Raw genomic sequence first — 13,544 nt, 5'->3', positions numbered from 1 at the left:
GGTTTCTGCCGGTTTTATGAAGATAAATGAAAAACTCTGTGAATTTTTTAAGATCAGTTAAAGAAAATGTAAGGAATAAATTGAGGGGAATACGTCGATTAGTTCGATTAGTAAATGTAAGGGAGCACACATTGTGTTGTATTAGCAACACTTTAACTCAAAGTTAGATCTCTATTAGCCTACTTTTGAATTCATTTTACAAAAATAAAACAAAACGTGTTTATGATTAAAACAAGAAGAAATATCTGGGAGCTCAGATAAAATGTGAACAATTTCTGAGAAATATATCTTGATTTAACACTTGTACTGGAGAACAAGACAAATATGTGACCCTGGACCACAAAACCAGTCACAGGAAACCTGCGGGAATGAGTAGAATTATTTTTAATAGCCGCAATCCCGCGCCGAAATTTAAATTCTGCTCTGTGTTATCTGCTAATTACCCGACTGCGAATGATGAGAGCGGCGTTACTTTAGCCTCGTTCAGACTGTCAGCCCAAATCCGATTTTGTGCATATCCGGATGGAATCGGATTTGAATAACTGACTGTCCACACAGCATATTGCAACTGTTCATATCCGATTTGTGTGCCCATAAGCGCTCATAAGGCATGTATTACACTATTTGAGAAATGTAAGCCTATTCACGGCCTTAAAATTATGAAAAGTGAATTTAAGACATTAAGGACAGGCGGGAACCCTGCAAATGACGGAAAACCTCTCGAAGCGACGGAGAACTTTAATCCCTGCAGTCATAAGGGTCAATTTTTTAAAATTGAGATTTATACATCATCTCAAAGCTGAATAAACACGCTTTCCATTGATATAGTTTATTAGGACAGGACAATTTTTGGTCGAGACAAGTATTTGAAAATCTGGAATCTGAGGGTGCAAAAAAATCAAAATATTGAGAAAATTGCCTTTAAAGTGGTCCAAATGAAGTCCTTAGCAATGCATATTACAAATCAAAAATTAAGTTTTGATATATTTACGGTAGGAAATTTACAAAATCTTTACAAAATCAAGACCTTTACTTGATATCCTAATGATTTTTGGCATAAAAGAAAAATGGATGATTTTGACCCATCCAATGTATTGTTGGCTATTGCTACAAATATACCCGTGTTGGTTTTGTGGTCCAGGGTCACATATGTATTTTTTGCAGTCAATGCACCGTTTAATGCCTTGACTTTATGGATTTAAGACTTTCTGCATCAACTTAAGAGTTTGTCAAGGCTTTAATTTGTGCTTTAATAACTTTTTTTTTTCCCTCCCAGTAATCTATTACATTTGAATGCATGTCACAATAAGCAATAAAATATCTGCCATTACTTCCATTGCATTGCAACTTTAAATAAGAGTCGGCGATGATGATATCTGTACAAATTTAATATTTACATATTTCACAAATTAATTATCCATTATAACCGTATCACAAAAACTAATTCTAGCAACTTATAAAAAGCATTTTAGCCTTCCTTAGGATAACAATTAACACTAAACCTGTTGTTCACCTGAACAATCTGTCATAATTATGTCAAATCAGACAGGTCCACATTAATAATGCATCTTGAAAACATAATTAAACAGATTTGACCTGTCTATCCATCAGGTGCGTATATTTTAATGAGGTGTTGCAGTCCTGAAGGGTAGCCAGTGAGGGGACACCTGTGATTGGCTTTAACATACACATATATACACTTGTAACAAAACACATAGCCTGAAGTGGCAAGCGCAGTGTCATTGGTGCGCACTTTCCTGCAGAGCGGGCAGACTTTGATGTGCGTGTGTGACGTCTCCTGGCTGTGAAGGTGGAGAGGCGGCGGAGGGGTTGGAAGGGAGGTCAAGGATTTAACAGTGCTCTGGTTCTCAGATGAATACCACCACTCCAGGAACTGCAGAAAAAACACTCCAATCGAGAGGCTGGTTGACAGAGACACAGCCACACCACCAACCGCTGTAGAGACCAAGTGCTGAAATTTCTCTCTAAAGCTGAAAAGAGAGATTTTTGCTTTAATTAAACCTCTTTATATTTTGATAAACCTTAAGAAAATAATGTAGCAGAGACTCACCTTTGACTGGGGCTCAGTTCTGGGCCCGAAGGCTTAAGATCCAGGCTGTGTATGTCATTAGCTGTGAGATATGAGAGTTTAACCCCTGCCAGCCACAGGAGTGGAGAATGTGTCCGTGTTTTGCCGAAAACATACAAAAGCTGTTGGCAAAAGACCCAGCCATCCCAAGCCATGCACACAAAAGGGTACGCAGCCAAAAAAGCCCTGTACAACTTCTGCATGAAGGACTGAGGCAAGCGGATGGAGAAATCGTCCTCGTCTCTCTGTCGAGCCAGGATTTTTTCCAGTTTGTTGTGTAGGTAAGGAAGGAGGGCCAGAAGGAGCAAGGAGCGCCAGTGCTGTCTGCACCGGAGTCCCATATGAGCCGCACGTGTGCTGTCTTCTCCAACACGCTTCAGACCGTAGAAATTCTCCGAAAACGAGGCGCTGGTGCGGGAAAGGAAATGATGCTGCAGTAACATGTCCAGGATAGCATAAATCTCATCAAACCTCCTCCAAAGAACTCCATAGCGAGCGGGGTTAGACGTAGCAAGGATCTGTGGACAAAGACAGGGTTTACACATCAGGAGTATTCAATGCCAGTAAATACTGTAATTTAATATATGTAAAACAATACAAGTATGTTTGCAACGGTATGTCCATGGAAAAGTTCAGAGAAAAAAGAAGTGTAAAAAATAAGATTAAAATAAATGAAAATTAAATTAAACTAGATTAAGACAAACTAAACAAATACATAATATACAACAGTACAGGACTACATTAAGTAGCTTATCTTAGCTTAAATATTTTCAAATTACGATTAAGACGTATAATAAAATGTCAGTTTTTCACAGTCCAAATTCAGTCTTTATACAAGAAACTTTTACATTTTATCATGTGGATCCATCACATGAGAGAAAGATCATATTTGGGAGTTTGTGGCATCTAAAAGATTGAAAGCCCATGGCACGATGCTCACAAATTTATGGTTATTTTGTGGTTTTACATTCAATTGTGTGTATATAGGTTCAATTCAGCCTGGTTCATTCTTCTCGCTGGGGATGTCAAGTTGAACCCATTGCATTGTGGGATACAGGTTTTAAACACAGTGTTCTTGGATTGGATTCTGCTCATTAGGTATTCAGTGTGCATGGGCAGAGTATACATATACTGCTAGTATTGTATTTCGCACACAGTTTAAGTTCTTGTGATTCACTTTACAATCTGTCAGGTATATTAGAGCATGAGGCAAAGATAGATGTTTGGAAGCAAGATTAATCTTATACCATAATGTCATTTACTGTACAGTTGTGGCAAATGCAGTACAAGATATATTAAATGCGTGAGCAGCATACCTTCACAGCATGCAGTAATGCAGGTTTAACTGCACTCATCAAAGAGTCCTGAGCTAAAGCCTCAAATACGGAGGGTCTGTCTTCAGCTGGAGCCGCTGTTGTTAAATGTGCTCCTCGCTCTGCCATTACACTGGGGTCAGTACCGATGTGAGCAAGCACGGTTCAGACAACAACAACAAAGCGAGCGAATATTTTATAATTAGTCCTAAGAGTCTTTTAATTGTAATATTTCCATCGTTTTATTGCACAAAAATAATTCACGATGCAACGGTCACAACCTGAACCTGTAGCAATACTTTTTCTTTTTCCTGTTACTGGCGTTATTCTTCTGTCGTCTTTTAAGGCAACAAAATAGGTTCATACTGCCACCTACTGTGCTGGGGTTGTCTATAAAATATTCTATTCTATTCTGTTCCACTGTTTCTAATGAATGGATTCTGAAACAATCAAGAAAACTACATTTCTCAATAAAAAATTAAACGCAACAGCGTCAGATAGTAATGTCAAACTTCAAAACCAATCTATATGCATTTTTATTTTTTAAGATAAATGTATAGTACCACTAATAATGTTACTGTGAAATGATATATGCACAAGAAAATGTGGGCTCTTTGAGCTATTACAGCTATAATTTATTGCCTATGACTTCTGTTCAAATGTATTTAATGTATTTCGTTCCATGAGCTCTGAAAAAATAAATAAAAACAAAAAGCCATAGGACAAAATATGTCAAAAAATACATGAAAGATCTGCCATTTATACGTTTATTCTTGCAAAGTTAATGTGGTTATTTTTGGTTATTAAATGAGATTAAATAATAAATACAATTAAAAAGGTTTTGATTTATTCAGCATTTAATTAAACGTTTCAAATACTTGTATTTATGCATTAAAACAGTTCTTTATATATCTTGTGTTAACAGCACATGCCTGCATATGTAATTGTGTAAACTGTATACATTTGCATAGTTTAGTTCAAAATATTTTGAAAGGAAAAGCACTATTAGCTACTCTGCAACATTTGAAATAGAGAATGGAATTCTCTTGAAACAATATTTCATGTGCATTCAAGAGAATTCACATGAAATATTGTTTGCAATGCTTAGATATTATTTTAGAATGTATAATATGTGCATGATGTGAGATGATCTTTCTTCATAGTCTGGTTTTGTCTCAAGTTCACTTGGTTGCGTGTGACATTGCTTGCTTGCAGTGGTAGAAGTGCACATTGACCAGATGCCATTTCATGTGGAGGCATGACAGAAAGCTGTGGAAATAACTTATCATACCATACACAAATGTATTTATGGACCTATGTAAACATTTCAAGTTCAGATTAGGTGTGTTTTCTGCCAAGTTGGTGGGCATGTGCTGTACATTTGATGAAACCCAATCCAAATTGCCCCCGTCTAAGATGAAGGAATTTATTCTTAATGCAAGTAGAATTATCAAGCAATAAAAATGGACAAAAAGTTAGATAAATAGATTGTTTAATCAATGAGTAATTGAAACAAATACAAAAATAAAGTAAAGGTAAAACCAATGAGAAAGATCTCTATCTTTAATGACTTAAAAGATAACTAAAACATCTCAAGAGAAGAGGAAAAGTGGTTAGCAGTTGCAAAACTACTTGATAGAAACTACAACACGCATCATAATATGGTAAATATATCATAAGTGGCAGAATAGCTAGATGTTCAAAACACAATGAAAAACAAAGAGTCTAAAAAAAGAGTCTTTGCTTCAGCTTCCTGAACTACATATGAGAGCACAAGAACATTAAGTAAACAACTAGTTTCATAAATGAACTAAGAGTAATACATATACATATGCATAAGAAAATTACGTGAAACTTGAGAATAAAACTCCATCTCTGTGGGTATGTGAAGATGAACTTTGTTCACAGCTGCAACAACTTTGAATGATACTGATCCTCATCCTCACACTGGTTAGGGCAGATTTATACAGAAGAGAGTTTACGGCGATTTCATACATTTGTGTTTTGTATGACTGCGTAGAGAATCTAATTTACTAAAACTCTTCTCACTTGGAGGGCAGCGTTTGCAGCTTCTCTCTAGTATGGATCCTCTCATGTGTTTTCATGTTTCCAAATAAAGAGAATCCCTTGTCACAGTATGAACACTTGTAAGATTTCTCTCCAGTGTGACTTGTCTGGTGCTGTTTCAGTTCAGTATTTGTAAAAAAGGACTTCCCACACTCAAAGCACATAAAAGACTTCACAGAGCTGTGTCTTCTCTGGTGCAGTTTAAAAACACTCAGCAGACTAAAACTCTTGTCGCACAAAAGACAGAAATAATTTCGGACTTTAGCATGAACTTTCAGGTGGCTCTTCAGGGCCGATTCCAGAATAAACCCTTTGCCGCATTGATCACAGTAAAACGGTTTATGTTCAGAATGGGTATGTAGATGTTTTTTGAGCGTGGAACTATGTGTGAAACTCCTACCACATTCATCACACGTGTGTGGCTTTTCTCCAGTGTGGATTTTCTTGTGTACCGTAAGTTGTGATCTCTGTGTGAATTTCATCCGCATTGCTCACATGTGTGCGGCTTCTCTCCGGTGTGAATTCTCACGTGAATATTTAGCAAGTTTTTGAGTGCAAAACTCTTCCCGCACTGATCACATGTGTGCGGTTTCTCTCCAGTGTGGATAGTTATGTGTACAGTAAGGCCTTGTTTACTTGTAAAACCCATCCCACACTGATCACATGTGTGTGGCTTTTCTCCAGTGTGAACCAACATGTGGCTCTTCAGGGATTGCTTTAGAGAGAAACTCTTTGCGCACTGATCACACGAGTACTCCTTCTCTCCAGTGTGGATAAGCATGTGTCTCTGAAGGTGTTCTTTTCGTGTGAAACCCTTCCCGCATTGATCACATGTGTGCGGCCTGTATTCAGTGTGGATTGTCATGTGTTGCCTAAGACCTGTTTTGCATCTGAAACTCTCCCCACACTGAACACATACATGTGGCTTCTTTCCACTGTGGATTTTCATGTGTGATAACAGACTTCTTTTGACATCAAAACTCTTCCCACATTGATCACATGTGAACGACGTCTCTCCGGTGTGGGTCGTCATGTGTCTCTGAACGCTGTCTTTTCGAGGGAAACTCTTCCCACAGTGATCACATGAGTATGGCCTCTCTCTGGTGTGGATCCTCATGTGCTCCTTAAGGTGTGCTTTTTGTGAGAAACTCTTCCCGCACCGATCACATGTGAACAGCTTCTCTTCGGTGTGGATTCTCATGTGTATCCCAAGTTGCCCTTTGAGTTTGAAACCCTTGCCGCACTGGTCACACGTGTGTAGCTTCTCTCCAGTGTGGATTTTCATGTGTTTCTTCAGGTCTTCTTTGCATGTGAAACTCTTTTCACACTGATCACATGTGTACAGTTTATCTTCTTCAGCGGTGATCCTCACCTGCTGCCTAATGGCCTTTTTGTGTTTCTGCTTCTCTCTAGTACGAATTCTCGTGTGAACAGAGCCATTGACAGATTTTTTGGCTTCTTTTTTTCCTTTCTTGTTCTCTTCCATCAGGTCTAAAATAAGTCAAAAGAGATATCAGTTAAAATTGAGCACCACAGTTAATGAATTTACAACACAGACATCTCATGTTTGATGTGAAATAACTGCACAAATATGTGCATTTTTATGAGCATGATTTGTAATGCTAAATGCTAAAACAATAATTCTGGGACATATTGCAGCTGCCTTGCAACGTCTTTAATTCCTTTTTACATTACTTTTAGCGTAAGAATGAGTAAAAGTTAAACTGAGTGATCTTTTGAATGCCCTTTTAACTCAGAAATATGGCAATATCTCCACAGTCTCTATTTAATTACAGTAATACATTTTTAAAAAATTAAAAAAAAAAAACAGTAAAAAGTTTTATGTCAGTCATCTTGATATTTAGTTGTTTTAGCTTATTTTAAAGCATTTTACATCTTGAGGCCCCCTGGAATTTGGTGAGGCACCCTAGTGGCCCCCGGGACCTGTTTGAGAGCAACTGCATGCCCCACACACACACACACACACACACACACACACACACACACACACAGTAACATGAGTAAGATCACCATCTGCCAGGGAGACAAAGACATTTTTTATGGATTTTAAATGGAAGAGAGGCTTCAGGATACTGAATATCTTGCTCTTATGAGAAAACCTCTTTTTGCTTAATGAGCTGACATCCTGTTCTCTAATCTTCATTGTCTTTATTATCAAACAATTATTTTGCAGTGAGCTACAGCTTGTCTACAACAAAAATGCTGTTGTGTTAGCAAAGTTTTTGTGACAGCTAGTATCAAAAATTGCATACCAAGATGTTTTACTAGTATAACTATAATCTCTGATATATAAAAGAGCTGATCACTAAAGTCATCGCATTAGAAGCTCTTGTTCTCATAAAAACAGTCAATGACCTGAAATTCATGCATACGCATCGGCTGAACCATCCTAAAATATGTATCTTTTTATTTAACATGATATGACCATAAGAAGAAATACCATTTGAAACAGTTCATGACTTATGTTATTGCTGATTTGAAATACTGTATGTTACTGAAATGTGAGTTTGGCAAGAGCTTTTTTTTTTTTTAATTGTTATTTCATTCAAACAGACACAAGTTGGTCTTGCATGAGTGAAATAGCTTTATGATTCACATTGCATTCATGAAATGCAAATATTTTATTTAAAACTATTTTTGAGGCTTCTGCTGATATGTGTGTAGTACGAAGAAAAATGCAACTTCAAGTCTCAGTGTGCTAACACCACCAGAAACCTGCTGCAGTGCTGGGCATATGACATAAGTTATAATTTACTGGATTGGGCTCACTCTCTGAATAAAAACAGGGTTGCTTCAAGAAAATGCTTGTGCCATGAATGGCTTCATATACACTGGTTCAGTTCATGTTTTGTGTGAAAGGGCCTTTAGAATTTACAATTGCCTAATGAAGAATCAAGAACAGACACCAACCTCTTTGTTCTTCAGTCTCATGCTGTTTTGTTCTGCAAGGATCCTTCATGTTCTCACTGTCCTCTCCTTTCAAGTGTGAATTGTGATTGTTGGGTGGTAGCTCAGCTAAAAAAAAAAAAAAAAAGTTACATTTCCAACAAGAGATAATAGTAGCGCGGTCTTAAGGTAGTTGAGTCAACTCAGAGTTTTACTTTGAAACTCGTGAGTTTATTATCTATGGAGTGGACATGTGAACGCCGAATCCGAGCCACCACAGAAGCACGCAATACTTCTTTAATGTATTGCAATTTAATTATTTCATAATATGTTTTTGATAACTGTGAGCAAGGTTTTGTTTGCTTAATGCAAACAATTAAAGCTTGATTCAAAGTTTAAGAAAATAAAAAAGAAATGTAGGAAACGAAGACTGTATAACATGCTACGGAGTTGCACTATGCAGGATTTCCTTTAACAAGAAGTTAAAATTAAGTTACTTACATATTAGACACAATATTGTCCGATTTTGCTCTATAGTCGACGAAAAATTTTAAAAATTCACAGCACAGCCGTTGCGCGTCTTCAAGCAATACACAGTGTTATTTAGTTGCCAAATTAAGTTGTCTTTTGAATGCTTTAACGACCCCTTCATAGGTTACTTTTCAAACTAATGAGGCTGTGTCCTTCCTAGATCAGTTGTTTTGAGGCTTCTAGGCTGACCAACCCCCACCTCACACCCCCTTTAAATACCCTGAACTAAGTGTCATGAAAGCCACTGTTTTAACACTGATCGTTCACATATCACATTTGAAAAAGTCTGGAGAGATGGGTGTGTAAAACAGTGGGAAATGGAGAGCGGGCATATATTCAAATGGCGAACTGTGTCCAACCGGACCGCGAGACATAATCAACGCAGCTCTATTCGACCATTTCTACATAAAGTGAGCAGCGCGTCAAAACAACGGAGCTGCACACACCTCTAGCGCTCGGGGTCGTTTATTGTAATGATCTTTCTGCGTTTTAGCCGCTAATATTTTTATTTAGAGGCAAATGCTTCATGCAAGCCTTTCACGTGTTGCCTACGTTCCTGCGGATAACGCGGTTAATTTAACAACAGTATGGAGCGAGCGGCAAAATACTTTAAACTTTCGCAGAAAACAACAATGCTGCAATTAGTTATTTTTACCCATCACATATAACTTTGACCGTGCAACCCAGTTTGTGACAAGACATTTTTTCATTTACACTTTTAATCAGCATGTTAAGAGCATTTTAAAATAAACAATTTTTAAAATGGGAAAATTATTTTTAGATAGCATGGAAAGACAGCATAAACTTTCAAATTACTAATTAACTTTGTTTTCTGCACATGATGAGCGTTTTGATTATGTAGGTTACATTATTTGCTTGTTTTTAGTACTCATTTTAAGCAAAATATAAAAACGGTCCAGACTTCAAAAGGAAAACTCTGAACTCCGCTTGACGGAGGGCGTGTCTGAAGCTTGGTGCTGACGCGGGTATTTGCTCAACTTTTCAAGCGCCAACTTAGGCGTCAGCCAATCAGATCGCCTCATGCAAATACCCTAGAGCAGACGCTAGCCAATCCCGTTCATGCAACACACAAAGTAATGTGATTGGCTGTTGTCACTATAATGATCGCGCCAGCTTCAGACACGCCCTCCGTCAAGAGTGTGAATGGGGCGTTACCTATGTATCTAATTGGGAAAAAAAAAAGTCTGATAAAACATCTGATCTTACTTTTTAAGTTAAGATAAGTCGTGAGGTATTGTCAAGTATGGTGACCCATACTCGAAATTGGTGCTCTGCATTTAACCCATCCAAGTGCACACACACAGCAGTGAGTAGTGAACAGATGCACACACACAGTGAACACACACCCGGAGCAGTGGGCAGCCATTGCTCCAGCGCCCGGGGAGCAATTAGGGGTTAGGTGCCTTGCTCAAGGGCACCTTAGTCATGGTATCGAATATCTAATTGGGATGAAATATTATATTTATTCATTTTTTAAAAATTCTCAGACGCCACTGCCCTTTGGCTCTGAGGACCCAATATCCTAATTTGTAGTGACTATCCATAGTATATAGATATAGATACTGGGTCTCTTGGAACTTTAATTGAATACCCCTGGTGTAGAGGGTGGGAAGTGGAGAGAAAACAACCAATAAAACACAGACATCTGCGCACCAACAACCAGTGTTGGGGGGTAGCATATTACAGTAACGCAAGTTATGTAATCAGATTACTTTTTTCAAGTAACTAGTAAAGTAACGCATTACTTTTTAATTAAGAAGGAAATATCTGATTTACTTTTTCAAGTAAGTAACTCCAGTTACTTTGTTTCTCATGTATTGACTGACAGCTCTTGTGTTGCCATTGTAAGAAATTATAGTCTGCCTCGACCCAGCTTAAAACAAATATCCTGCATGTATTTTAATCCCATTTTATTAACCAATGTTTTCTAAATGTACTTTTCCTTCAGCCTGAAGCATATTCATTTCACTTTTGGTGTGAAAGGGCTTTTATTTTTGCCAAAAAATAGAATTTTTATATTAAAAACAAAAAAGCAAGCCCTGCCCAGATTTAAAAAGTAATGCAGAAGTAATGTAACGCATTACTTTCAATAAAAAGTAACTAAGTAAAGTAATAAGTTACTTTTTTAGGGAGTACGCAATATTGAAAAGTAAAAGTAACTTTCCCCAACACTGCCTACAGCACACTCGTTATGCAGAAAATGCAGTTTTAAGTATTTGCACATTTGTGGTATCATTTGAAAGAAGACATTTGGAGCGGTATTTTTCCAAGTTTCAGAATTTTACATTCAGAAGAAATAAAGTTTTTGCCAGGAACCTCAGGATTTGAGGACTGGAGAAAGCTATACTTTTACATGCACCACATGTAAAATCATTCTTTTTCATTTTAAAATATTTCAGTTCCATGGTGTTAAAAGGTGTTTTTATTTAATTTGTGAAAAGAAAAAAAAAAAAAAAACTTTTACAGCCTCCAAAAACAATGTTGACTCCATACATACATGTGGATGGCCGGTCATTCAGACAGCAATCAGCCTCCAAAAGCAATCTTTTGTTTCTACACATTCATTTGATGGCCAGCCATACAGAGAAAAGAAGCGATTTAATAAAACTGTTGCAATATTTTTTCATTACAGATAAGCTGATTATATAATTTGTAGAGATACATTTAAAACATTTTATAATAGTATTCAATATATTATAAGTTGTAATATATTGTGGCCAGCCTAAGGCACACCTGTGCAATAATCATGCTGTCTAGTTTTTGTTAATACAATTAAGTTGGTATGAGCCACCACAGTCATTTAAACATATACAAAATGACACAAAGTGAAAATAACATGGTATTTTGGGTTATGGAAACAACCGTTACCATGGTGAATATACAATACTAACATGAACTGTTAATGAAACATGGAAACTGCTCCTGAATAGAATGAATACCATTCCTTCATGCAAATCCTTTCCAGTTAACACAAGCAGTACCAGTTGTTTGATTTATCGGTACTGTACTTTTATTTCACACGTTGCATGATCGTATAGTTTCTGCGCTTTAGTGAAGTGATATACAGCACGCCGCCGCATTGAAGAGTGCGCGTATATAACTGCGCGATATAACTGCTGGCAGGACAGGATAGTTCGTTTTTCTGAGGTGAGTTCGTAAATTACCAAATTACGATAGAATAATGACACCGACATTAAACCTATCCACATCTCATCTGACCGCGTGCTGAATCGGGTCGGCGTGTGTTTCTCATGCAAACTGCATCTGACAGAAGTGTCAATGGCTTTTATGCACGTCTTTTAAAATAAAAGTCTCGCATCAGAAAAACATTTAGAATTACGTTTTTTGTTGTTGTTGATGTTTCTTTGGCCGCACAGTTGAGAAACACTGGTTTAGATCACTGTTATTTTACAGCACATATGAAGGAGCAAAATAAATCAGTAAAGTTTTTACAAAGCCAGTTTTGTCTGTTTTCCCATCATATGAGGCCTTTAAATCTTTTTAGTTTTTTTTGTTTTCTAGAAAGCTGTTAAGGACTTAATTTAAGGACTCAGTGACAGGTTAACAGACAAATATTTTACTGTGAAATTTCTGAATATCTGAATAGTCCATTTATACATAGATTGACCCGTCAATGTTTAATTATCCAAAGAAAAAGAGAACCAACTACAGTACAGTAAGAAATCATATCATAAGGTGGCAATGCGATTGTGCAGTATGCCATACTTCTGCAATACAATCAAACACACCATGTAGAGTTGGCAGTGTTCAAAGGATAAAATGTAACAAAATTAAACATAAGAAAAAAGCGAGGCTGTTTAGGCACATGAAGTCACAAATATTTTGGAATCTAGTCTAGATTTCTTGACTTTATGTAGCCCATTCACTGGTTTCCACGCAATCTGAGACAAATAACATTTGACTTGATATTATCTCCTGCAGCATTGTATCTAATATGATCTTGTGAACTGATGTAATAAACAAGCCGTGCTTGTATATAAAGCCCACTTATATAAGAATGGTGCACGATTGCAGCCGTATACCCTGAAGTCCTCTGTGTGCATCCGGTGTAACATCAGCGTGGCTCCGATCTCGCGCGTTCTTCTCGTTCGTTGGTTCCGCGCTTCATTTTGTTTTTCCGGGTGCACTCCATCTTCCAGCGCCGACCAAAAGCAGAGGCAGCAACCGCATCTCCCATCTCGCCGGGAAGTACTCCAGTAACCGAAGATTTTCGTATATTGCGTCGATTCTTACATCCCTTGTGGGTATCTGATTTTTTGTGTTTTCATCACTTGTTTGCATTGAAATTTGGATTAGACAGATGTCTGTATTTCAGTCGATAAAGGTCCTGCTTCCAAGATTTTCACTAGCCTAGCATAGCTGGATCATTTTTGGGTCACGCCCAATTAATGAACTTAAGTCATTACATTTGTGAAGTACAGCTGCAAATATTGAGTTGGACATATATTTTCAGTTTATGTAATCCTTTGTAATGCAATGCTGTTTTACTGTGTTGTTGTATGCTCATGTAGCAAATGGTCTAGACATAACTGTCCCTGTGTAAATTGGGAATTACAGGCATGTTTCAAATTTGTATCTGTATTCTAATTTCATGA

General features: G+C 37.3%; 3 protein-coding genes across 6 annotated transcripts in view; 1 reads left to right on the top strand and 2 right to left on the bottom strand.

Moving 5' to 3' along the window:
* Nucleotides 1–1,221: 1,221 nt before the first annotated feature.
* pex12 (peroxisomal biogenesis factor 12) lies at nt 1,222–3,729 on the bottom strand. Its single transcript, XM_058776579.1, has 3 exons — nt 3,406–3,729; nt 2,072–2,607; nt 1,222–1,991 (listed from the first exon to the last, which is right to left on the bottom strand). Exons 1-3 carry the CDS (start codon nt 3,529–3,531, stop codon nt 1,601–1,603), a joined length of 1,053 nt encoding a protein of 350 aa, XP_058632562.1. The 5' UTR covers nt 3,532–3,729; the 3' UTR covers nt 1,222–1,600.
* A 1,148-nt stretch (nt 3,730–4,877) lies between these two features.
* On the bottom strand, nt 4,878–13,086 carry drll.2 (draculin-like, tandem duplicate 2). Of its 3 annotated transcripts, none has more exons than XM_058775788.1 (3): nt 12,972–13,086; nt 8,401–8,505; nt 4,878–6,960 (listed from the first exon to the last, which is right to left on the bottom strand). In XM_058775788.1, the coding sequence occupies exons 2-3, from the start codon at nt 8,447–8,449 to the stop codon at nt 5,948–5,950; spliced, it is 1,062 nt and encodes a 353-aa protein (XP_058631771.1). In that variant the 5' UTR covers nt 8,450–8,505; nt 12,972–13,086; the 3' UTR covers nt 4,878–5,947. The 3 variants fall into 3 exon arrangements, with proteins under 3 accessions (XP_058631771.1, XP_058631772.1, XP_058631770.1); XM_058775789.1 differs by lacking the exon at nt 12,972–13,086 and adding an exon at nt 9,354–9,961; XM_058775787.1 differs by lacking the exon at nt 12,972–13,086 and adding an exon at nt 8,878–9,328.
* ap2b1 (adaptor related protein complex 2 subunit beta 1) overlaps nt 13,050–13,544 on the top strand; it is a 39,540-nt gene continuing 39,045 nt past the window's right edge. Inside the window, exon 1 of one of the 2 annotated variants that reach the window (XM_058775785.1) lies at nt 13,050–13,189. The gene's annotated coding sequence lies outside the window, so the exon portion shown is untranslated. Of the gene's footprint in view, nt 13,194–13,544 lie in introns of both variants that reach the window. The other variant, XM_058775786.1, reaches the window with a different exon arrangement.

Source organism: Onychostoma macrolepis, chromosome 05, assembly GCF_012432095.1.
Source record: "Onychostoma macrolepis isolate SWU-2019 chromosome 05, ASM1243209v1, whole genome shotgun sequence".
NCBI classification, from domain to species: domain Eukaryota; kingdom Metazoa; phylum Chordata; class Actinopteri; order Cypriniformes; family Cyprinidae; genus Onychostoma; species Onychostoma macrolepis.
This window is presented reverse-complemented; position numbering and strand designations above follow the sequence as displayed.